Source organism: Serinus canaria, chromosome 2, assembly GCF_022539315.1.
Source record: "Serinus canaria isolate serCan28SL12 chromosome 2, serCan2020, whole genome shotgun sequence".
In the NCBI taxonomy this organism is placed as follows: Eukaryota; Metazoa; Chordata; class Aves; order Passeriformes; family Fringillidae; genus Serinus; species Serinus canaria.
The window spans coordinates 146,515,970-146,542,585 of NC_066315.1; the positions used below are offsets into that span (position 1 = coordinate 146,515,970).

Consider the following 26,616-nt stretch of genomic DNA (forward strand, 5'->3'; position numbering starts at 1 on the left):
TGTGGCTTTGGGACTCTGACCAGCAGCAATATAAATATATATAAGAGGAAAGCAAAGAAATTTCTGTATAAATAGAAGACATGACTCTGGCTAAGAGTTTGGTTTTGTTTTGTAAGGAACAGTAGCATCTCCTTTGCAAAATGGAGAGGGTTTAGGAAAAGTAAGTGACTCTAGTTTCCTCTTAGAAGGAGCCAGGTTAAAATCACACCCTGGCTGAAGGATGCTATTTTATGGATGCACCTCAGCAAACCCAGCAGTTTGTCTGGTTGCTGTCCACATCCACATCCTGCTGAATTTGGCCTTTCCTGGGCAGGGCATGGAACTGGCCACAAAGAGGCAGAAGGTAGTGGCAGGCATGTGCCAGCCCCAAGAGCCGCCAGAAAAAGCAGTGGGACACTTCTGTGGTGGCACAGCTCTTCAGAAGAGATCCTTTAAGAGGAAGACATCCATCTGATAATCTTCATGGGGTTAAACCTTGGGGACACCCATGGAAACAGCTTGAGGATGATTGATCATCAGGAAAAAGGACTTGTCCAAGATCAAGTGCCACCACAAGCTGCTGGCTCTCAGAGCTCCCTCTCTGCCTTCCAGGGGGCTACAGAGTCCACCAAGAAAAAGAAATTACTCAAAATGAGTGAAGGGTGGCAGAGGCAAGCCCAGTGTTCACTTTTTTACTTCCAAAGAGTTTAAACAGACCATTGAAATCTGCAAAGGTCTTAACAGATTTAGAGATTTTAGAAGCCTATCTGGGTTTTCCAGCTTTCAGACAAACCTAAAAATAGACAGGTTGGAAGCACTGGGTTCACTTCTGACTTAAATTTTGGAAGATAACTTCAGTCCTATGTTAATTTTATCCAAACAGCTTGATTCACCTGCCAGTCCCAAACATGCCACAAGGCCCAAACTTTCTAAGGAGGTTTCCATAAGATCTGGGTGCTTCCTTCCCATGGGCACTTCAGCAATCTCTCTCTGAAGCCCAAAAGCAGCCAAAAGAAAAGCAACTTGACCAGAAGTGGTTTTGAGGGCATCTGCTAAACAAAAGCTGCGACAAGTGGGGCCTGGAAAATAAGGATTTGTGAGCAATAAATAAATAAAAGCAGGCACAACCTGGGCTGTGTTACTCAAGCCAGGTGCACATAATTCAAATGCCAATTTCCCCTTTCCTTTCTCCCGACAGGGTTTTCCCTGCTCAAAAATGTCAACCACTCATTTTTGAGGAGGTTTAAGAAGGTATTTCAGACAAGACAACTGTACAAGAAAGGAAAAGGGAAAGAATCAAACCTGAGCACAAAAAAGAAAGGAAACAAGAGGAAGAAAGCACAGGGGTATCAATCAGCATCTATAGCCCTGCCACCTCTGAGTATTGAGATCTTCAATCCCTACTAAAAGTTTATTTGTGCCAGGAAAAACCCATTTATCAAGCCCTCTGCATTAATACAGGGCTGCCACACTGTGTAATACACCTGTGCTGTCTTATTCACGTACCTGGAATCAAACTGTGCTATTGTTGTGCCAGTCTGCCAGCAGCACAACCCAAGCCTCCCCACAGACATGGCAGGATGAGTTAATGCTGCAAAACTTTCAGCTGCACAGCCACAAAGGGCCATCCCAGCCTGAGGGAATTTGTCTTTCCAGAGGACCTGCAAAGTCAGCCCAGTGGTACCTGTCCCCATTGTCCCCCTCCAGGGAGCTGAGCACACTGACTCTCTAAAGGGGAACATAGTTTACATTGATTTTTTAAAACATATTAAGTGATTGATATTTTGAAAAAAACCCAGAAGTTCTCCACTTCAAAAAAAACCCCTCAAGTTTAAAATAAAGCATTTTAATAGCTTCAAAGAATTTTTCCCAGTCTTTCTCCATGACCAAAAACTAATCTGAATTGGTTTTGCCCAGAAGTTTTGATCTTGATGAATTAGTGTTTTCCCTATGACAGGCATTTAATTAAGAGATCCCAAATCAGTTCTGAGAGGTTTCTTTTCTTTTCTTTTCCTACAAAACACAGTGTCTGCTAGCCCATGCACCTAGGGGTATATGGTGTGGGAGGGGGATAATTTTACCTGCTGTCAGCTAGGAATGAGAGATTTGGAATTGACATTTCAATCTGAAATAAAATGAAATTGCAGGCAGAAGTACAATGTATTAGCTCAAGAGCTTCTGATGAGTCCTGAAGGACAACATCCAGCATGGTGCTCATTGTGCATGCTCTTCTCCAGCCTGAGAAGGAAAGGGGTTTCAGAAAAATTCTTGTGGCCTCAGGAAAGGAGATTTACTGTACTGTATCAGATGCCTCAGCAGCAGTTCAGCAAGCTTTCTGTAGTAAAACTGATCCCCACAAAGTGTTTTTGCATAGCCTGGGGTTTTTAATTTTTTTTTTTTTATTTACACATCCCTAAATTTTTCCAAGGACCTCTGAAATTTGCCTTTCAAATTTAGGCCAAAGACCAATTCATTTCTTTCTGCTTGGATTTTTTTTTTCCTGCAGAGGATATGCTGGGAATTGCTGCATCAGGTGGGGCTGCACAGATGAGAAGTGGAATTTCACAGTCAGTTCTGCATCCTCAGTCAGCATCACTTGGCGTGGGGATCCACAAGGATTCTCTCCAGCACAGCCACTTTGGGGGTTTCACCTTTGTTCAGTGCTGAAGTGAAGATGCTCTCATTGCACCAAAGAGCCACACAGGCACTGAGAACCAGCCAGACTCTACTTCTTTATTGTTTTTTAAACCCTGTTCTGCAGAAGAACTGAATCACAGAATCATTAAGATTGTTAAAGAACTCCAAGATCATTGACTCCAACATTTTAACCACCATGTCCATTAAACCATATCACAGAGTCTACTAATTTTTTTTTTTTTTTAATTTACAGGAATGGTGACTCTACCACTTCCCTGGGAAGTCTGTTCCAGTTCTTAAACAGTCAGTGGATAATGTTTTCCTAATATCCAACCTATTTTCTTAGGTATCCTACCCCTTTCTGCATTGGTAGAAAGGTAGATTCTAACCTGTATAGTTGATGCCTCAAAAAGTAACTCTTGGAGCTCTTTAGCAGTTATTTCCCAGACTTTAAAAGGGAGTGTGTTGGGCACAAGGCAAAATAAAAGCAGGGCCAAGGCTTGGCTGGGACGTCCATGTGTCTCTGTACACAAAGAGAGAGCAGCCAGGAGAGCTCACAAACACCCAGTAAAGGACAGAGCAACCAGCTTTGGTTTTTTATCAGGGAGAAAGAGAGAAAATCAACCCTACAGGGTCATTTCCAGGTGTCCATAAAATCCAGAGGCAATGGAGAAGGTGTGGGTGCATGCTCCAGAGGAGTTAGGCATCTGTGCAACTACTGAGCAATCAGAGCTGTTATTTCACCTGGGTCACAGATTCTGTCCCTCAAGGAAGATGGAAAAATGACATTTCAGCTTTACTACCTGGGGAAGTTGCCTATTCAGCAAGGTTTGTCTTGCAGTTCTATGTTATCCATTCAGAGGGAGAACTGGAGAAGGAGCTAATGTTATCATAGGAACTGGAATTCTAAGTGCCCAGCTGCCTTTTGCATGTGGGATTCCTCCCCTCTTAAAGAGAGGCTTGAGCCTTTAAGTGAATGTGGTGGAGGCTTGTGGGACTTTATCTGGCATGGCTTGATGAGGTACTGACTTTGGGATTGAATATTTTAAGTGCTGACCTGAAAAAGAAATTGTTTCTAGGTGAGGATCATGGGAGAAAGAGTTTGTGCTTGCAGAACTGTGTCAGGGCACATGCTGGGCTCGGACTTTCTGTGTGAAGGAAGGAAGAGTGAAATCTGCTGCAAGAAAATTACTAGACCCATTAAAGCTTTTCATTAGCACTTTCTGATAAGATTATAAATATTCTGCATAATTGCCATGTCCAAAAGCCCAAAGTGGCAAGACTGCAAGTTCATTATAAAAATTATGCAGAACACACATGAGAGGGGAAAGCAGAAGACAGAAAAACAGAGCTGAGGAAGTTAATCCATTTCTTAAAAGAACCTTTTAATAACTCTAAAACACACTGCACAAGTCCCAGTGTGGACCAGTTGGCCCCTTGCCACCTTCTCCTCTGGGGCAATGGAAATGGGATCCATCAGCTCAGCAAATCCTGCCAGTGAACAAAGGCCCCACTGCCAAGATCTGCTGGCACCGGTGCCATTCCCACGCATCGCCCTCATCCCCTCCAGGGAGCAGGGCTGCCTTTGACACTTCTAGCCCCAGTGTCCCTGCCTGGCACCAGCACCCCAAGCTTTGTCCTTTTCCCCTCCCCATTTCCCTCTGGGTCTTTGGGAGGCCTGGGCTGCCTGAGCCATCCAGGGCGTTCCCTTGCACACTGAGCCGACCTCATTGTGCTCTGCCCCAGTGAGCACAACTAATAACCACAGTTTGCCTCCTTTAATTGAGGCTCTGAATAACTGGGAGCAAGTACCCTCCCCTGGAACAAAGGCAGAGCTCCCCTCGCCGCGGAGCGCAGCTGCCACTCACGCTGCTGGGATGCCACAAAAGCTGAGCTATTCTGCATGGAAAGCAGCTACCACAAAACCCAGCCATGAGCAAATGGGGGCCAGCTAAATTCCAGGAAAGGCCCCACGGCAGAGAGCATGTCCAGCCCTCCGAGCCCCACGCTTGCTGAGCACCAGAAGCTTGGTGAAATTATTTTGCCCTGCAACAGGTTTTTCTAAGAGGCTGCGGAAGCCCAGAGGAATGACATACATGCCAGTGATGAAAATTACCATAGAGGGTGTTTTTCAGCTCAGAATACAAAACAGATTGGCTTTTCTGCAGGCACTAGTAAGAAAAATACTAATTAGTACAAAGTATGGTGATAGGCCAACTCTCTTGCTTAGTTGCTCATTCATTAAAGTGAAATTAATCTGGTTTTAGATCAATGTAAATGAGTGAGGAATGTAGCTGGCTGTTTTGTTTTGTGTGCTCCCATTTGCGGCTGTTGCTGATCACAAAGAAACAAAGCTGAAAGCACAGCACAGGACACCTCAAAGTCAGCTCTATCCCTGATGACCAAGGCCTGCTATCAAACAAATGTGTCCTGTTACAGCTGTGAGCCCCCAAAACTCAGTCTGAGGATGTGAAGCCATTCAGGTGAACAAAGATAAATCTAGATAAATCACACAGAAGTAAAAGCAGAAAGTAGGAAAGGCAGCTGCCTCAAGTTCTCCATGTGGAGAGGTCAAGGACAGCCTTGGCTTGGTAAGCAGATAGAAACCTTCACATAATACAAGAAATCTGGAGAGTAACTCTTTACAGGAGCAGGTAGTCACAGGCCAAGGGGAAAAGGCTTTAAACTGAAATTTAGATTAGATGTGAGGATTAGGAAGAAATTCTTTATTATAAAGGTGATGAGGCATTAGTACAGGCTGACCAGAAAACCTGTGGCTCCCCATCCCTGGGAGTGTTCAAGGCCAGGTGGGATGGGGCTTCAAGCAGCCTGATTGACTCAAATGTGTCTCTAGCCCTAGCAGGGGGTTAGAACTAGAAGATCTTATAATTTCCCCTCCAACTCAAACAATTCAGTGATTCTCTGACTCTGTGATCACATTCTTGGCTTTGGCTATGAGTTCAGAATTTTATTTCACAGAGCTTCTCATCCCAGCAACATCTCAGATGAGATTTCACTGGTCACTGTACCAAATCCCACATTCACTCAGGAAAAGAAACCACCATGAAGAATGTGATTTGCCTGATAACTACTTACAAACCTGATAGCTGTGCCACTACACAAAAACCGGCAACAGCATTTATGACTAGCTGAGGAAACTTCCACCAACCCCAAAATAGTGTAGTATGGACCAATGCTTCCCCATTCAAGCATCCTGTCTGCCTCACAATGCTCAGCACTTCCATATCTCTATACAAACCAAACTCATTCTTTGGCCAGGAGGGCAGGAAGGAAGAGCCAAACTATTCTCCCTACTCTCATCCACCCAAAATTGGGATGCCACATTCCCACTGCCCATTAGGGAAAGGCTCCTGGCCTGGGGCTCTGCTATTCCCTGAACCATGTCAGGTCATTGTTTAGAAAGAGCTCATTAGCACAGAGCAAACCCATCCCACCTAGTGTCCCATGGGCTGTGGTGGGACAGTGCCAGGGCCCAGGACTTTTACTGGCAGTGGTGTGGCTTCCAAGGGCCTGTGCTGACACAGGACATCCCTCTGGGTGGCATTTCTCCTGGCTGCACTGTGTGTGCACATTGAGAGTCGGGCCCTCCATCACTGCTGCTCAGCACAAGCATCCACAGAGAGAGCTGGGGTGTTCAAAGGGGCTCCCTCCATCCCAGAGCTCACATGGACATACCCAGAACCAGCAGATATTTGGCTGAGTTACTCAAGTATTGATTACAGAGTTGCTGGAGCATGTCCAGAGAAGTGCAGTGAAGGTGGGAAAGGGTCTGGAGCACAAGTCTGATAAAAAAACAGCTGAGGGAGCTGGGGGTGTTCAGCCTGAAGAAAAGGAGGCTCAGGGAGATCTTATCACTTTCTACAACTCCCACAAAGGAGACAAGAATATACCAGTGGTCACTTGTAACACTGGTAGTTTCAGCTTCATAGGATGCTGCCTTAAGCTCATAGTGGTGGCTGTCATGGGCAGAATGCTTTCCAGATTGCAGTGACCCCATCTTACAAAGGCCCACACAGGTTTTTGCATGTCTTTGGGCAGGACATGATTTATTATGGTGTTACAGAAAGAGGGAATTTTCATGTGAGGTAAGAAATGAGACAAGGAAACCCTGAGCCCTTTTGATAGTTAGACTTGATCCATCTTGGATCTGTTTCTTCCCAGCCATTCACAAGCCATCACATCATTAGCTTCTCACAGAACTGACTGTCTCCATAATGATCCGAGGGCAGCTTCTCTTGAATTGTTCCCACTGCCTCTCTGAGAAGCAGATGGGTTGGGGAGAGTGACACAGACCTGGTGCTCCTGCTGGGAAATTGAAAACTTGTTCCCTGCAGGGATCACCACCATCAATGTCTGAGCCCTTTCCCTGGAATGTGTTGGATTTGTGGTGTTGTTTTCTGTGCCCATAACTGACTCGGGATTAGTTACTGAGAAACAGCCTGGCAGCCTTCCAGGCCACCACACAAGAAAATCACTCTATAGCCTTACAGCCAGACAAAGTTTACAGTTTGTCTCTAATCACCTCCAATAGAGCACAGTTTGCCTTCTAATCAAAGGCCACATTTTCCATTTTGTTTGTCTTCCCATCTTCCACCCATGGCAGGACCAAGATGCTGCAAACATTCCTATATATGTAGACATTTCAAGATTAAAATATCCTTCCTCCAAGGTTTGAAAGCTCAGAGTCTAATAGAGAGGTTGTGGTGGATTTTTTGCTAGGAGAGAGCACAAGGAAAATATATTGGTGATCTCTCAGCAAAGCTTGTTTTCCATCTGTCTGCCAGACTCACAAATTTTACACCTACAGAAAACTATAACCAGCGTCAAGGCCTCTTGCACACAACATCAGACATCTCATATTCCACAGCAATATCTGCTCTTTTGGAAAATAATCTTTCTCAGAAGAAAATGCTGTTAAAGCCAGCAGTTTGAGGCTGAGATGAACAAGACCTCATCTCTTAAAAAGTCATCAGCTTACATTTTAAAGAAGCCAGAGCACACTCTACCAGCCCCATAGGTGATCTTTCTTCAGGCATTAACTATGCTCAGTTAGGAAAAAATGAATCTTACATGTCCCTTCAGAAGCAGCTTCTAGTTTCCACTTTTGTGTTGCTGATGGGATTCAGACAATCAGTGCAACAAATTTTAGCACTGATGATGTGCCCTCTATTTCCATGTTTCCAAACTTTCCAAAGGCAAGATGAGTACTGATAGTCATATCTCATCATATATTCTTCCACAGGTGGTTTGGGAGTTTTGATCATTACCACTGTCAGAATTTAATATCACATGAATTTTCTTAGTCAGTGCAAGGTTATGTACAAGTCCAAATAAAAGAGTAATTTAAAGATAAGATTCAGTGTCGTGGTTCTCTTGACATCTTGCACAAATACTGAGCAAGCCCAAGCTTCCATCACACATCTGTCAAGACAACAATAAAGCTGCACATGTACATCCAATCTATTATTTGCATTAACCTCTTTATATATGTAGATAGGACATCAGCCTGTGGGAGCAGATCCAGATGAAGCCACCAAGTTATTAGAGGGATGGAGCATCTCTCCACCTAGAAAGATGGAGAGAATTTGGATTCTTCAGAAGGTAAAGAGAAAGCTTTGGGGTGGCCTGACTGCAGCCTTTCAACACCTGAGAGATGGACAGAGACTTTTTACAAAAACCTGGAGTGAGAGAACAAGGGGGATTGGCTTCAAACTGAAAGACACTAGGTTTAGGTTAGATATTAGAAAAATTATCTTTTTACTCTAAAGGTGGTGAAACACTGGGACAGGCTGACCAGTGAGGTTCTGGGTGCCCCATCCCTCTCAGAGTTCAAGGCTGGACTGGATGGAGCTCTAGGAACTTGATCCAGTGAAAGGTATCATTGTCCATGGCAGGAAGATGGAAAGAGATGATCTTTAATGTCCCTTCCAACCCATTCCATATTTCTATATTAAAGTTCTAAATGTAATTGCTTTTGAGTTAATGTTGCCATGGCGAACCTTACATGAACCACACCTGAGCTGGCCCATTCAAACCCAGAGAGGATCCAACAGCTGGAATTCATCACTTTATGCTCCACCTTCACTAAAAAGAGCTGCCATAGCAGAATGAGTCAGCCTAGCAGGGAAGGTTAAATGCTGCTTGGCAGACTCACAGGGGAGTCAGCACAATGCTGTTTTCCTTGGTGACATTTAACAATTCTTCATGCTATCACTCTAGCAGAGCTCCTCCTCACCTACAAACCCAGAAGTGTAGGGAGGATAAAACTTAGCATCCAGCCTGGAATTCCAGATGAAAGTGAAATTAAAAGCTCAGCCCAAGAGCAGGAAAACACACAGGCAATGTTTTCTCTATACTGGCTTCAGCTACTCTTTCATGGGTCCCACCAACCTTAGGAAAATCATCAACATGTCAAAATCATCAACATGTCTTTACTTTCCACTTTCCTATTCAAAATATATAATTAAACACGTAATGATTTAATGAAAGCTCAGTCTGTACTATTCTGAAATTGGGACACTCACCTCCCCCCATGGGAGCACAGATCCACCCAGCATGAATAGCATGTTTATCCACCCCTGTGGTTTCCATTCCCTAGATTTTATTTGTGTTAACTGAGAGAAAATCACTCCATTCACTTCCAGTTATATATATGGATGTGTGTGCATACACATACATTAAAAAAAAAAAATGTGGATGATATAAAAAGAACTGAGTCCAGAAGAGAAGAAAATAAAGGATGTCTGTACTCCAGGAGAGACTTCTTATTTAAAGGATAGATTGTGGGGGATGCTTGAGTCCATGGGAGTTGTGGAGTCCTCCATCAGTGACCATTCTTCACCAGAAATCCACAAGAAGATGAGAAGCCAGCCCCTTCCCCTTAGTGGCTGACCAACCCTGCTCAGCTGGAAGACACATCCAGCTGCAGGAGAAAAGTCACAAGCCCCTGGGACAAAGCAGATGAAGGGGAGAGGGCCCTTGGTGCCTTCAGTTCCCTCTGTTCTGGTGATAGCAGGTTACTTGGGAGCTTATTCCATAATGAGGGGTGGTGGGGGAAGAGAAAGCACAGACAAAACAACCTCTGTGACTATGAACTTACTGACATCAATTTACTTCCTCTCCTTGGCATTTCTCCCTCTCATCCACCACAGAGTTACGGGTAGAAAACACTTTTCCTGACAAGCTGTTCTTCTCCTGTGCATTTTGTGGTGAAGGGGAGACAATTATTGAGAAGAAAAAAGGAAAGGACAGAAGATGAAAGGGTCAGCCTTGCACAATTACAGCCTCAAGTGCTCCTGCACCGTTCCTGAGCTGCACCAGCACAGCCTCAGCCTGGCCTCACGCTGGAGGTGCCTGTCAGGGAGCAGTGGAACACACATGAGCAGAAACACCATCCAGAACCCTGCAGGGCCAGGCCAGGTCCATCCTGAGAGCTGGGCTGTGCTGAGCACAGGAAGAAGGTGTAGGGACACCCCCACCCCTGCCCCCCCAGGTAAAACCTCTGCATACAGCCAGCAGTGAGGAACCATCTGCTAAGAGTTTCTGCACTTGTTTCACGTGCCTTCCCTGCTGGAAGGACAGGAGGATTTTTAGGACTAAGAGTTGGATCTCTGTGACTCAATGTGCATCTTCATTATACTTGAGTGCATCAAACCTCTCATGGAAAATCTTCAGAGCACCCCACAAGGAGAGGATTTGCACCACGTGTAAATCTGCTCAGCCAAGGTTTATTTCTGAGGTCTTTTATTGCCCTGCTGTGTAAGCTTAAGAAAATCATTGGACCCACTAGAAATAACTCAGAATATATGCAAATAGCTGTACAAAGTTGTGACAAGTCAGTCTAATACTTTCTCAGATGTTTGGTTAATTAAACACTTATTATCTTGCACACTACTAGTTTGTGGAAAATTATTAGCAGTAATATATTACTGGGCATAAATACAGAGGTCTATGCTCCAAAATAGAAATTAATGCTTTAGTTATGAGACAAACTAAGGAACCTTAAAAAAAATAAAGGACACCACCTTCTCTAGGATCTTAACAAGGAAGAATTTTCTTGACCCTTTGAGAGTGGGAGATATTTTTCAACATTTCAGTAGCACCTAACATTTTATGGTCAAGGCATGTGCCCACAGAAATCAAAGTAAAAACCTGAGAGACTTTTCTTTATTACAGGCCCCCTAGAACAAATAAAAATATCGACATCCAAAGCCAAATTACTTATAATCAACTCAAAAATAGTTTGCAGAGGTGAATGTGGTGGGAGGGTGTAGCAACCCATCTACAAATTCCATTTATTTAGAGCTCCTATTCTGCTTTCTTGTGCTGTCAGCAAGCACACAGGACAGTATTTTTAACTAAATAATAGTATGCAAAAGGATTTACAATGAAAAAAACATCCCACCCACTGGGATAAACTCCTAATTATAGATGATAAAAATCCTTGATTCTGAGCCAGTCATACATTAAAGAGGTTCCTGTGTACCATCTTACACTGTGTGAAGCCACAGTGCCTTACAGCTTGTAAAGCTGTGAGCACGTAAATACTCAGCTGGTGATAAATAAATTATAAATATAATATTAGCACAGGAAATTAATTCTTCAGGATATTATTAAGGTCACTACAAAGAACAGTTTATCAGGCAGGTAAATTAGACAGGCATCTGCTTCAATGCTTGCTAATAGAAATCAGAACAGCCAGTGTAAATTATGTTGAATTTTGAAAGATTTGCAGCTCTGTAAATGTTACACTTGTCCTTAAACAACTTTGAAAAAAATCAACATGCATGATTCACTCTTCCAGCACAGAGCTCTGATAGCTTGGAGGAATAGTTAGCAGATACATCCCTGAATAAACTAACACAGTAAATTTTCCAGTACATTTTGTTTTATTTCATGAATGTTATACACTCACAACTCAAATAAGACTCCTATCCTATTCATTACAAGCAAGAATAATGACGATTTCCTTTTATTTTGATACTCTCTTGCCCTTTTCAGTAGAGCCATGAGCTCCAATAGATCCACAGGTGTAGAAGTGGGGTTATTTCTCTGGAGTGGGAGTGGTGATTGAAGATTGTCAATAAGCTTGACTGGGGAAGAAACCCCATGGCCAACATCTGCCCTCTTGCAAAACTTTTGGGGCTGAACACTGCCAAAATATATAGGGAAATATGGTATCAGGAAATGAAAAAAAAGAAAAAAAGGACACCCACTTTCCTAGTCTAGACGCCAAAATGACTTTTGGTCACCAAAAGTGACCTTCCAGAGTCCCTGATGAGTGTGCTGCACCAGAGAGTACTGAGACTTTCAGGAATCTCTGACTCTAAGACTGCTCTGGATCATTTCAGTCCCTGAGGGATTGTTAGTCCTGAGCACATCCCTTCTCTAAAATGATCCTTCTTATATGTGTTATGTTTATATACAAGTCATAATATTTGAGACAAGGCATGCTGTATTCCATCAGACAAGCCCTGCTCAACAATAACAAAAACATCTCTACATTTTCAATGCTGTGTTCAGTAGAAATGTAAAACATATCTCCATACCAGCCACTGTGAAAAAAATTAACTAGATCCCAGCCAAAACCAGTACTCCACTGCAGAGGTGCCATTTACATGGACACTTCTGCAAAAGGCACTTAGAGTGAATTCAATGAAAGTTTGAATAAATCATGGAGTCATAGAATGGTTTGGTTTGGAAGGAACTTAAATGATCATTGAGCTCCAAACCTGCCATGGGCAGGGACACCTTCAGCTACACCAAAGCCCTGGTCCATTGGAGCTTGTTCCAGTGCCTCACCACCTTCAAAATATTTCTTCCTACTATTTAATCTAGATTTAATCTCTTTCAGTTTAAAGCCATTTCTGTTTTTTTTCTATCAGATAATAACCAGATAAAAAAGATTGTTTAATTACCATAACCCATACTCAGAACTCCACTGGCTCAAAGTCAGCTTTTCAAAGCCATTCATAGCAGGATGAATTTATCACAGCAGTTCTTCCACTGGGTTTGTTCACCAGGTCCTCCAAGTGAATTCTGATCTTGTCTCTATGAGAAGACAACCAGGATGCACCAGCAACATGGGTTTGGTTTACATTCAAGCTGGTCTGAGCTGGCATCCTTCCCATTTTGGTTCCAGTAAAGTACAGTCTGGTTTGGGGTCTGACTTTGTTACAGTGAGAACTGGAAAGATCATTAAGCACAAGTGGATTCACGCTTCAATTAACAACAACAACAACAAAGCTATTAGCAACAAAGATATCTTTCAATAATAGCAATTTAAAAAGCTGTCTCTGTTACTCTTAATTGTATTGCAGTCATTATTTGTGTTTTAAAGTATTATTTCCTTGCTACAAATGAGTCAACAGACTGCAGCAGGTAATATCACAACACAGTTAACTTCAAGGACCAATTTATCACAAGATTTAGGCAGAAGCCAAAGATGAGGGAGAGGGAACCATTCTTCTCACAGGAGTAGACCCTTAAGGATTAAATAAATTTGGCAGTACAATGTTTGACCCTAAACACTTGGTAACAGCTTGGTAGTACTTGGTAACAGCTCTCTAAACTGACATTGTCTCCTTCAACTGCACAAACTCTGAAGGATCAGGGAGCTGGTGAGAATTGCAGCACATCCACCTCGGCTTGCAGACTGGCCTGAATATCCATCAGTAATATAAATTCCAGCAGACTGAATTTACTGGCATAAGGAAACAAACATTATTGTATTCCCAGAACATAGAAGGGAAAGGTTCAACTCTTTTGCTGTTGGCTGTCAGAGAGAAGAATACAATGAGAAAGTTATATAAGCTCTCTCAAAAGTGAGTGAAAAGAAAGAGGCATTCAGAGGTTGAATCATGTCACCTGTCTCAAACAGTCATCCTCAAAGAAGATGAAATATTCTCTTGAGATGTCTACTCCTTTCCACTGACTATCAAAAGAGCACAGACAAATAACTTTCAGGCTACTGCAGTATGATAGGAATCCTACCGAAGACACCTGAATATAAAGATGCAAAATTGTTTAATTTTATTTGTAGTTTTCAGTTCTGATCCAACCTCAAACTTCAGCTCAGGAACACCCTTTGATCTGAGCCATTAGAGTCATTTGCCACAAAGCTTTGGCACTAGTGACTAAAATTCTGCTGCACCATCCCACCTGTCTCATATTAGTGTGGCAGCCTCTGACAGAGGTGTTGCATCTTCAGTGCCAAATCAGAGAGATTTTTGCAGTAGATTTAGAACTAATATGTAGATAGAACTAATATATGCTTTCCATCTTGCTGTAAAACCCTGGAGGAACAAAGCACAGTGATTCCTGTGGTAGTGTAGCTAAATGAAGTCTCACCCAGAGGTGGTAGATTGGGTTGATTGTGTGTAGTCTGAAGTAAAAATGTCCTGTATTTCATGCTCTGTAGAGCTTTAACATGTTATAACTTTATCTACCTCACTGTAAAAAAAGACTGCTACTTCAGGCTGAAAGGACACAGGTTTATTTTTCAGAGTTTATACATATAGAAACAGTCATATGTCTTATGCACATACCAAACCATACATGCATATATGTGCATTTTATATTTAAATTCCTCTGTTTCCTAGAGTACAGATGAAGCTATAGCTGACTAGTCCATAAGGAAATTAATGGATTATGGGAATCTGATGCCCCATGACCCTGCTGTTCAACAGACATGGACAAGTGACAAAAATCACCTTTTCCAACTGAGCTACCTCACTTGCAAGGTACCTTCCCTACTTCTGGCCAAGATTAGCAGCAGTACTCTCAGTTCCCAAAGTATACAGCATGCCAAAAAACATTTTATGCAGAACTTAGAACTATTCTTCAGCATTTTAAAGTCCATGAATACAGCAGAGCTTGCAACAATTTCTTAATTGCATTGTAAAGAACTTAATTAGCACTTTATCAAAAAAGCAGTTCTCCAAGGTGTCAGAGCACTCCCACTGCTTTTGTTTTGTATCATAAACAAGCTTACTGATTTGAAAAGGAATTTGGTATTTGGGTATAACTTGTAGGCAACTTGATGGGATTGAATCACTAACCCTACAATTTACTAACAAAAATAGCCCACCAGTTAAACCACACTGCAGCTCTACCACTGAGCAAGAAATATTCTCAACAGACTGGTACATTAGAATTCAATTCCGTTTGTTGTCTTGCTTTATTTAAAGAAAAAAGAAAAAAAAAGTTGAAATTCAATGGCATTTACAAACTTCCACAAGAGAAAAGATGCACCACTTCATATTGCCAAAGGATAAGAAAGGAAATAATTCTATCACTAGGGTTTGAACTCTAGTAATATCATGAATCTCTCTGTTGCAGAGACACCATGCAAGGTTTCAAGGTTTACAGGTATCACAGATCTGTTCAACCAATGCCCCATCCCTGGAAGTGTTCAAGGCCAGGCTGGATGGAGTTCTGAGCAACCTGGTCTAGTGGGAGGTGTCCTTGTCCATGACAAAGGGATTGGAATGAGATGATCCCTTCCAACCCAGGCCATTCTGGATTTTATGATCTACCTACAGCTTCAAAATAAGCCATCAAAACTGAAATGCTCAGCTTTTTTTTGGTCACAGAAGTAAATTACACAGGCTTCTAAAGACAGCCCAGCTGAACACAAAACTGGAAGTAATGGTTTCATCGCAGATCTTAAAAATAGGTGGTCCTGCCCATTTTGTTCCAGGTGTTAATGTGACAGCTTATCTAGCTTTTAACAGAGTTTTGTGTTAGAGTTTGTCTTATAGTTCTGTTCTGACTGTGCAACTGTTTCCAAAATAATTTCAATTATCAGGTGAAGCACTTGATTCAACACCTTGACAGGTCACAAATTTTCTGGTTAATCTATTTGAAGAGAAAGCTCAGTTTTTGCGCCAAACCTTTTCCCAGGTGACACAGGCAGCCCATTACCAGGGAACACTTCATCCTTCTATGAAATCCAGTTCCTGCCATGGTACCTCCAGACTCCCTCATTAGGCTGAATCACAGGATCTGCAGCTCCCATTGCAGTTACTCCTCACAAGACTCTGAGGCTGGAATTGATGGAGCCAGAAGCAAAAGAAACCCCCCCAGCCCTGAGAGCCCAATCTCACCACTGCTATAGTGGGTTTACAGAAATATTCATTTTATAAGGGGCTGGGGGTTTGAGGAAATACACTGGTTTTTAGAAGTATAAACTCTTATTACTTTATTACATTGCATACTCTGATGCAGATTCAAGCTTTTCTATAATTTCCCATAAATTTTACCAGGTCCATCAGAAGAACTGGGAAAAAAAATCTCCATAGCACCTCCCCAGACTTTTCCTATCCTAAAAAGAACTACATCCCCAAATCAAGGGAGAGCAGAGGGAATCTTTAATTTGCAGGTGCACCTAACCACAGCAGGCAATGGTCTATTCCATTTGTAGATTGTGCTGGGAGTTACCATTAGATTTTGATGTGAATAATCACATAAAGCATAAATATTAACCACAAAGCAGGCTTAGAACACTAAGACTATAAGTAACTGGTGTCCTTTCAGGTCAGTTTAGGGGTTGTAAGTGAAGGAGGAATAATGGCCTGACCATACAAATCTGCTGAAATTTAAAATATTTAAGATTTGTGAAGGCCGCATGCCAAGGGTTTTGTCCTCCTTGCTTTGTTTTTCTTGGATAGAAAAGCCTGTAACTAAACCTAAAGCCTCAGAGGTTTTTAAGTGCCTTGCCCCAGTCTCCTGCTGAGCATCTGGCCATCTTCAGAGGTTGTTCTTTCTGCTGAGCATCCCTCAGCAGTCCCTCAGACAGAACTCACCAAGAGAGACAGTGCTGCCCCAAGGATGAGCTCTCTCATTTGCCCCATCATTTGGGCTTCACTGGAGCAGACAGAAAGCCTCCTTCTGACTGCAGCTGGAGAAGTACTGGGCTCCACAGCTGAATATTGAAAGTGCTGGGCATTCACAGATCCTGCAAAATCAATGTGGGCTGCAGAAAGGGTTGAAAAACAAGACACTTCCAGCATATAAGACTATGTTCCAGCTTTTTGCCTGTTCCTATTTCTGTATTTCTCCTTCACTTCTACATTATTTAGAAATGGCTTCCATAGTCACCACTTTCCCCCCCTTCTTTTTTTTTTCCTCCAAGCAGCACATCACTTTTTCATAGGGCTGTGAGACCCATGCTTTTTCTGATTGCCTCAATATTTCTTTCCAAATCTGGGACTTACTTTAATCTGAGTCTTTGTCTTTACAATTATTTTTACTGTACATCAAACATTGTTCAGAGAGCTTTCTTGTCTGAAATGCAAGAAAACCTATTACAGTTTAGTGGAGATGTTATCATCCAGACAGATTTTGTGATTTCAGACAAGATGTTGTTGGCAGTCCAGAGATTCACTGTTTTACATAAAGCGATTGCCTGTGGTTTATGATGCTACTATTTGTCTGTAACTGCTAAAGATAGAAGCTAGAGATAAGAAAGGCAAGTGCAAAAGGTTTAATTGATCTCATTTTATTATATTCCTATCTTCAGAGTCCCATATTTATATTCCAAGTGGTCTGTACAAAGTTGCAGGTATGAAACAGACTTTTTTTTTCACAAACTGCATCAAAGAAAAGAAGTAAAACCATTTTCTGTTACAGACTTATTTCTAAAACTCTGAATTTTGGATGACTTTTGGATTCATATCTTTTCTCCCTCAGCAAAAAGAAGAAATCAGGCCACAGATGCTGAAATACCCTCAACACCTGAAGGCAATGTCTAAGACATTGCTTTTTCCAATGTACAAGGGAATGAAAATAAATCAATAAATCACTCTCTGAAACTCTAACAGGGCTAACATCCATTCTGGAGGAGAAAAGCTACCCAAGTGCACAGAAATATCAAAGTGCTGCCTGAAGGCACTGACAGACAGTCTGTGTCTAAGTGAAGGTGGTGGCAGCTTGCTCATCCCTCCTACCAACAGCCCCCAGCAAGATGCTCCCAGCCAGACACAGCCTGTCTGAGGAGGAGAGCTCTGCCATCCCTCCCTGAACCAGCAGGAGCTGAGGCAGCAGTAAAACAGCAACAATTATGTGTACTGGAAAGCCTGTCTAAGGAAAATGGGACAGGATCCTGAAGAGATCCATCTGCAGTGGGATATTTTTGTTAAGCAAAATGTTTATTCAAGGCAAGCAAGTTTTGCTGAAGCCTAGAAGTGGAGTTTGAATGGGAAAAACCCACCCAGAAATCCACTTTATGCACAACACAAACCAGAGCACTGCAGATCACGGGCTCAGGTCTGCTCTGAGAGCACACAAAGGATTTTTTTGTTTTCTGAAGTCCTTAACTAAAGTTCATCAAGCTGATATGAGCTAGCACTGTACCAAAGGACACCATCCAGGTCTTCTGCTCCCATTAGCTGCTCTCACCTTGTGCCAGTTCCTCCCCTGGGACAGCACGGTGAAATAAATCTGAGTAAAAGTAATCTGGGAAAGGAAAAACAAATTCATTGGCTTCCTGCTATAGCTCATGTTAGGGTCACATAGATGCATCTGCTGGCAGATGGGAGAAGGAAGTTAGGGAGAATAAGTTTTTCCTTTTTTAGAGTGGGGCTGGTCATAAACAGCACTGTTGTAATACTCAGAATAAGCCTATTCATTTCAGAGTCCCAAGGAAAATAAGAATTTATTTAGAATCATGGAATGTTTGGATGGGAAAAACCCCTTAAGGTCATGGAGTACAACCATGAACCCAGCACTGCCAGGTCCACCAATAAACCATGTCCCCAAGTGTTACACCTACACATCTTTTAAATACCTCCAGGGATGGTGACTCCACCACTTCCCTGGAGAGCCTCTTCCACTTCTTGACAATCCTTTCAGTGAATAAATTTTTCTTAACATCCAATCTGAACCTCCCCTGGTGAAACCTGAGGTTGTTTCCTTTTGTCCTCTTGCTGGTTACCTGGGAGAAGAGACAAATCCACACCTGGCTATAATGCCTTGGAATGGCTACCTAGAACAGGGGCTAGACACAGGTAGAAAATAAAGTAGGTATTTATTAAGGGCCTCCAATAGACCTTAGAAAATAAAGTATTTATTTATTAAAGGCCCTCAATAGAGACACCTTGGGCAGTGCCAAAGCCTCACAGAGACCACACCCAAGATGGACAATGGTCATGAGTTTTTCAGACAGATATAAATTTGGTCTTTTAGCTTATGAGGGGTTAATGATCCAGTTACAGCTTCAGGTAATGAAGTAATATTCCCCCAGTTTGCTTCCCCCAGTTCACTTTTGCTGATGCTTTCTGGGTCTGAGGCTGTCCCTGGCTGTCAGGCCTGGAGGGATTGTTTTGTCTGACCAAGATGTGAAGAGAGCTTAGTAACACCCCAAATGGAATTGAGTTATACACTAATACAGTACAGGATCTGAAAAATACAAAAGCCAAAATCTTAAGGCATCATCCTTTCAGGGAGTTGTAGAGGACAATAAGGTTCCATCTCAGCTGCTCTCCTCCAGGCTAAACTTCCAACTACCTCAGCCATCACTCAAAGGACTCATGATAAAGACCCTTCACCAGCTTTGATGCTCTTTTTTGGACATGCAACATTTGAATGATGTGGAGATTACACAGTGCCAGAACAGAGCTGTAGTTATGACCTGGGAAAACAATCACTTCTGCATAATCTGTGGAGAAAGTGAGGGACAACCAGCAGCCACAGCTCATCCACAGAGTTCAAAGCTGCCTGCCAGACACCAGCTCTGGAACCATTTCTCTCTAAGCTGGATGACTGGACCAAGTGGAAAATTAGATCTGAGAGTTTCAGACATTTGATTTGAAAATAAAAGGATTTGTAAGAGAAAAAAAAATATCTGAATATCTGTGGTGCACTTCCAGGTACCAAAAGATACCAGACAGTCCCTCAACCAAATGGCAGAAGATCACCACTAAGAAAACATTTTGTCACCTGACATCCATGAAAAGTCTTTTTTTTTTTTCTTTAGCTTGAATTAAAGGATAAATCAGTTGGAAATTCTGTCACAGACATTTCATGCCTTCACAGGAAACTGCAATTAGCCATCAAATGTGGTGATGAAAGGATGAGTGATCCTGTGGTCTGTGCCATGAGTGATTGCTGGAAGAAGGAGATGTTAAAGAGCTTGAGAAAGGCACCAGGACAGCTGTGGGAGTGCAGCATCAAGAAGCAGCAGGACATCTCAGAGGTGACATCAGCTGGGTCACTGCCCAGCTGCAGCTTTTTAAAAAGCAGCAGTTGTTTGCTGAGCTTTGCACAGACTTCCAAAGCCATCTGAAAGCCACTAGATTTTGAAGTGATGGTCAAATTCTTGGTACCTCCACTTAATCTGGACATCTTAAGCAGCAAAATGTGGAATATATCCTTAGGTGTTGATATGTTCCAATGTTTCAGTACTTTTGTGAGATTTGACTGTACTGATAAGTCTGTTAGGAACTGTCAGTCAAGATATGGCAATTCAGATGCCTGCCCTTTGTCATAGTCTCTGTGCAAAAGGTATTTTTAGCACTAAAGGCCAAAAAGAAACAGCTTGCTGTTCTTCTGTGAATATATCATGAACCTGGGAAAAGACAACCTAAAAAAAAGACATTTCTGAAGCTTTCAGACTATCCTTTTGATGGATGTTCAAGGTGTTGCTTTGAAGGCTGGAAGCCCTTCATCATCAGTAACAGAATAGGGGTAGCATAAGTCTTATATTTATGCACTTCATATACTACCCAAAGTCAACAAAGACGTGTAAAAATAGAAATATAAATGTTGTGAATCATCTGGACATGTGACTGCTTTTGCTATCTTATCACAGACCTCACTAAATCAACAGAAATCAATGACAAATCATTGGTACCAACCCATTATTGAAACAATTCAGACTCAATTCAGACTCATCTCCTTCTGTTTGCAAAGTATCTGAGATTCATGTGATGACAGTTCTTTTGGTCTAGTATATTTTTAAATATTCCATAGCTGCCTGTTTTTATCCCTACAACATATAAGCAGGAACTGTATTTAGGAAACATGTAGCATCTCTGGAATTTTTAGCAGACTGTATCTCTCCTGCTTTCCTGTGAAAGCATCACCCATTCTTGCCTACCAACTATAGTCCAGAATGTAATGGAGATGTGGGGCAAAAATATCTCCCCTTCCACAATGTCCCACCGAGCAGACATGTTTTTTTTTGTTTTTTTTTTTTTTATTATGCTATGCTTACTGCCACAAGATCAAAAGAGAGCTAAAATGCCATTAATGCCCTCAATGACATCTTCTTAGCAATAAATTCAGTCAAATATAGCAAGATGGAATGACAGAGTCTAGGCCAGATGTCCAGGGAGACCTGAGACAAGCAATTCTGAACAGCTGCTGGCATGAAATCCAGCATTTGCAGCACTTTACAACCCTTCACATTTCAGTAGCAGGACCAGGGCTGGAGGACTCATCAGTGGTCAGTACAAAAACATCTTCCTCCCATTTCCACCCTTTGATTCATGTGTCTCCCTGGAGCTTACACAGGATTATGTCTATTAAAACCAGAGCCTGGCTGTGGCAATATGTGCTTTTGTCTCAGAATGTGCACAAAATAAACAGCAGCTTGGCATGAGCCCTGGTCACGTTTTCCCCCCACCCCGTGGTTTGTATATTTGTGTCTTATGCAGAGCTGTCATTAAAACCACTGAAAGGTAACTGCAACAGCTGTTAAGAGTTTGATCTTCTAAACATGCAGAAGGCCTAGCCATCACAGTGAGCTCCTTTCCTGTCCCTACTGCATTAACATGGAATTTAAAAGTGGTACATGCACAAGAAATCACTTGGTCCTGTTCTTCATCTCCATTCTCTCACCCCCCAAAACATTTCTACCTCAACCATGGAGGTAACAAAAAAATTACCTGATCTCTAACAGAATATTTCTGCTGGAGGTTCTCTCATTACCTCATCCTCTGTTTCAGCAACATTTTCATAGTTTTTTAGACCTGATCTAAACATCATGCCTCTTGAAAGCTTTATGCATGCAAATCAATAAATTAAATAAGTATGATAACACAGATTCTGCTAAAGAACACCTTCCCTGTTTTAAATGCAGGAAGAAAAAATCAGGGAAGACTCTTGGATTGTAGGGTAAATAAAAGGGTAAAAAGTTACAATGCAGGAGAAATTTCAGTCAGAGGTGACAAGTGGGACCATGAGAGAGGAGTAGCCCCAGTACAGAAGGAGGAGTAGGAGATGCTCCAGGTGCCAGAGCTGAGGTTCCCCTGCAGCCCCTGCACAGCCCATGGAGAGGCAGCTGTGCCCCTGCAGCCCATGGGGGTCCATGGGGGAGCAGAGATCCCCCTGCAGCCCCTGCAGGACCCCACACAGGAGCCTGAAGGAGGTTGTGACCCAGCCCATGCTGGAGAAAGCTCCTGGCAGGACCTGCAGACACATGGAGGGAGGAGCTGACACCAGAGCAGAGGAAGAGTGTGAGGAGTCCTCCCTGCAGGAGGAAGGAGCAGCAGAGATGTGTGCTGAACTGAGCACAGCCCCATTTCTCACTGAGCTCAGCAGTGCAGGTGGAAGCAAACACCTTAGGGAGTGACTGTCATCCAGGACGAGGGATGCTCCCAGTGATCCTTTGCAATAGAAGGAAAAGTGTTATGCTGGCCTGTGTGGATGGGCTCAGAAAACCACAGACAGAAGGTATTATACTCTGACAGGCAGGGAAAAGATTTTTTTTGAGCAGGCAACAAATGATGTCCCAGGTACAAAGCAGAGTAAACACTTGCTTTGGAAAAGGAATGTAACAGAATTGCAAAGGAAAATCACGTTTTTGGTGTTCAATAGACACAACAGGAAGTTGAGTTTGTCAAGTGTGCCAATTGGAAGGGTTCACCATTTTCTACTAGAGCCCAGTTGTGCGTATGATTACATAAGATTTTCACAGAAAAAAAACAAGCTCCTTCAGTCTGCATAGCTTACAGTTATTATTCCCCATCACTTCCATTTGTATTGGGATTACACCCTCCATTACCCACTTATGTTTAGGCTAAAAAAGCAGAAATATCTTGATATTGCTGGGTAATGCCAAATAGACTCTGCCTATTTGCAGTTGTCACTCTTTAAGGACCCTACATAAGCCCAGAGTTTATTTTTTACAAAGGGAAGTTCCAGAAAGCAATAGCAGATCTTCACAACATCAGCTACGAGGCCTGTTCCCAGTAATCACAGCACACACTGCAAAAAGCAGGAGCACCAGGCAGCTTTCATGTAGCCACTAAGAACAAGAGAGGGATTTATCAGTGGTGGAAGCACAGGCTGTGTGATTGCTGCTCCTATTAAAGTGCTGGGAGATAGCAGCCACAATGCCATTCCCATCCTCTTCATCAAGGAGCTGGAAAATCAGGGTCATTTATGCAGTGCAAATCCCCCACACTTTTATCCATTAAAAGCCATTCAAAACATCACCAATGCTTCTGCTGTGGGCAGCCAGAGCCCTAGAGAACACAGTTGTCAGTAGAGCTGAGATGCTGAAAGGCAGAAAAGCACAAACATCCTTTTGCTTCATTAAGGATCATCCCCAGCAGTGCCCAGAGGATTCTCCTCACAGTACAGTGCCAGAAAATAAGAGGGAAAAGGGTCCCATACAAAGTAAACCAAAATCTGGGTATAAATAAGACATCACTATTCATATTCAGTAGTCCAAATTACTATAAAGCAATTGAACTATATCAGAGCCAAAAGGGAATTTGTGGTTTACTGTGGAAGCTGACCTATAATTAGTACTGACTTGCCAGAAAAACCCATCACATCTCCTGTAGTACAATCAGAGAATCACAACATCAGAGAGTACTTTGTGTTGGAAGGGACCTTAAAGATCACCTAATTCCAAATCCCTGCCATAAGCAGTACTCCACTAGATCAGGCTGCTCAAAGCTGGCCTTGAACAGTGATCTCTTACAGAGTGGAACTGGGTAGAAGACATGAAAATAAGCATGAAAGAAAACAGTCATATCTTTTCATATCAAATATTCATATCTATGCTAACTGAACCTATTCTAGTTCTGCAGAAAGGAAAGCTCTACTTACTCTCACAGAGACGCCTCCTCAGCTTCCCCCGAATTTTATCGATGGCATTGTAATCAGAGACATGAAACACGTGAGCAGACTTGGGCTCTGAAGCAATCTCATCAAGTTCCTCTTTTAAGGCTTCTCCAACACCCACAGCAAAAATCCTAATCCCAGCCTGATGGGCTGCAGTGGCTGGATCCAAGACAAAATCCTGGCTCCTTCCATCAGTCAAAAGGATAGCCACTTTTTTAACAGTGCGATCACTAAGTCTGCCACCAGCTTCTTTGGAAAAACTGTAGGTGGTGATGTACCTGAGAGCATCTCCAGTGTTGGTGTTGCCCCCATAATACTGAATCTGTCGTGCAGCCTCTTTGATCTCCTCTCGGGTTTTGTGCTTGCCCAGGTCGAACTCTGTGCTCGGCCGATCGCTGTAGCGCACCACCCCTACTCGGGTCTTGTCTGGGCCAATCTCAAAGGTCTCCACCAAATTGGAAACCCACTGACGAACTTTCTCAAAATCTTCTTTCCCAACACTGGAGGAGGTGTCCAAGAGGAAGACAAGGTCGTAGTGAACACTCTTGCAGCCTGCAAGAGAAGCAGAAGACAGTGTTAGGGGGAGTTGAACGCAGAGGACCAGACATACCAAATCTTCCCTCGACACAGCTCCCTAGTGAGCAATTTGGAAAAGGCAGCAAACCCTCTCCCTGTCCTGCAGAGGAAGAGCAGATTCCCAGCCCTTCTTCCTTGTGATTCACCTCATCAGTTTCAGGACATCTACAGAGCAGCACAGACTTGGCTTTGAAATGCAAACCCTTTCCATTCCTCTGCTTCCAACTACTTTTGCTCGATCCTTCAGCTGCACCCCCTACATGAAGATATTTTTCTCTGACTTCATTGCAGTGCCTTTGCTCAGGCAGTGCTCTGAAATGACCTGAACAGATCAAAAGCCCTGTCCTGACCTTGCCTATGCCAATCCTGACCCTGAGTAATGAAACTTTCATGTCCCCTCTTGCATTAATGTTATGATTCATTTATGCTTAGCTAGAAGCAGTTCTTTTGCCCAGCATGATATGTTGATGTAGCAGGTCTATAACAAGATTATTTCAAATTTGAGGCTTTCTACCACTGCCTATTGACTAAAGGATGACTTACTGAATTTTGGAATATGTTCCAAAAGGGCAGCTGCCTTGTAGGGGAAAAGTTTACTTACCCCCACAACCATTCCTTTTGCCTCCAGCCATGATATTTGCAATATGAGGCCTGTATAATCCAAAACAAAAAGCTATTTTAATTGCTACTTGCTTGCCCTATGTCAATCCAGACTGGTTGCATATTTGTCAGACAACTGCCAAAAAAAAGTAGATCTCTTGGGAGATGCTTTTTAGCTGTTTCTGGATACATGCAAATCAGGAATCAGTAGGTCCATAAAAGTGCCAATGATGCCCTGGAGTTATCAATATAATGCCCTAACTGGACAAAATGTATATATATATATATATATATATATATATATATGCTTATATTTATTTAAACCTGTAATATAGGCCATAGAGTTTTAAGACTGAAAGCTGCTCCACAAAATCAGTCTGGTCACAGCTGCCAACCTTTGATTCTCCAGAAGTTCTTGTCTCACAAAGTACAACTGCATGTTTGACCAGTGGTAAAATTACACATTTCCTACTGAATTCCAGCATCTGAACCTACAGGAAGGTCACAAAATCTTCTCTCACACTCAGATTTTGACACAAATTAGCTCTGGCTCTTTTGCTCATGCTGGGGTTGTCACCCTGCCCAGAATGGAAGAGTTCCATAACAGCCCATGACTCTGGAAAGGGAAGAGTGGATAGCTCTGCTGCACGGAGAGAATTTGCCTTCAGAAAAGGCTAAAAAGTGTTATAAAAGAGTAGGTCAGTGCTCAAGGCATTGCATGATGACCATGAGAGTGATTGAATGGAGTGTGGCAGGTGATGGGAAATGAGCATCACCTGCTGCTGTGTCGACTTCTGTAGCAGAGCACATCCCAGCACATCCCAGCTGCTGCAGTGCCTGTGGGAACAACCTCTGCACACAGGATTGGGATCACACTGGGATCAGCCCATCCACAGGGGATCTCTTTAGAAACAACCTGTTGTGGTTTAACCCCAGCTGGCAGCTAAGCACCACACAGCCCCTCACTCACTGCCCTCAGCAGGACTGGGGGGAAGAGAATTGGAAAGGTAAAATACAGAACACTCATGGGTTGAGAGAAGAAATAAATAAAATAAAATAAATAAAATAAATAAAATAAATAAAATAAAATAAAATAAAATAAAATAAAATAAAATAAAATAAAATAAAATAAAATAAAATAAAATAAAATAAAATAAAATAGTTGTAATGAAATGCAAAATAACAATGATATATAAATAAAACCCAAGAAAGAGGAGTGATGTAAAAGAAAACAGTTGCTCACGACTGACTGAGTCACAGTCCCCAGGCAGGAGTCTCCAGCTAAGTGTCCCCCCACAGCTTTACTTCTGAGCATGATAGGGTTTGGGATTTCCCTTTGGTCAGTTGGGGGCATCTGTCCCAACTTTGTCCCCTCCCAATTTCTTGTGCTCCCCAGCCTCCTGGCTGGTGGGAGGAAGAATAAAAAAGGCTTTGGCTCAGTGTGAGCTCTGCTCAGCAGTAACAAAAACATCCTTGTGTCATCCACACTGTTTCCAGCACCAATCCAAAGCACAGCCCCAGAGCAGATACTGTGAGGAAAATTTACTGTGTCCCAGCCAAAACCTGAATGTGTTCTGTGATGGCATTTTGTGAGTGAGGGAGTGCTTGTCTCTAACTCCAGAGCAAGAAAAGTCTGTCTGGGGAAACTCTCTTGAAGGCAATGTGAGAGTAGAGATGATGGTTTGTGCCATTTTATGTTGTGGCATGCAAGTTACATCTGTGAATATC

General features: G+C 42.6%; 1 protein-coding gene across 1 annotated transcript in view; it reads right to left on the bottom strand.

Annotated features, from left to right (window-relative positions):
• COL22A1 (collagen type XXII alpha 1 chain) overlaps positions 1–26,616 on the bottom strand; it is a 206,314-nt gene that overhangs the window by 177,756 nt on the left and 1,942 nt on the right. The window contains exon 2 of the mRNA XM_009090824.4: positions 23,698–24,264. Coding sequence (XP_009089072.2) covers positions 23,698–24,264 — 567 coding nt within the window. The remainder of the gene's footprint in view (positions 1–23,697; positions 24,265–26,616) is intronic.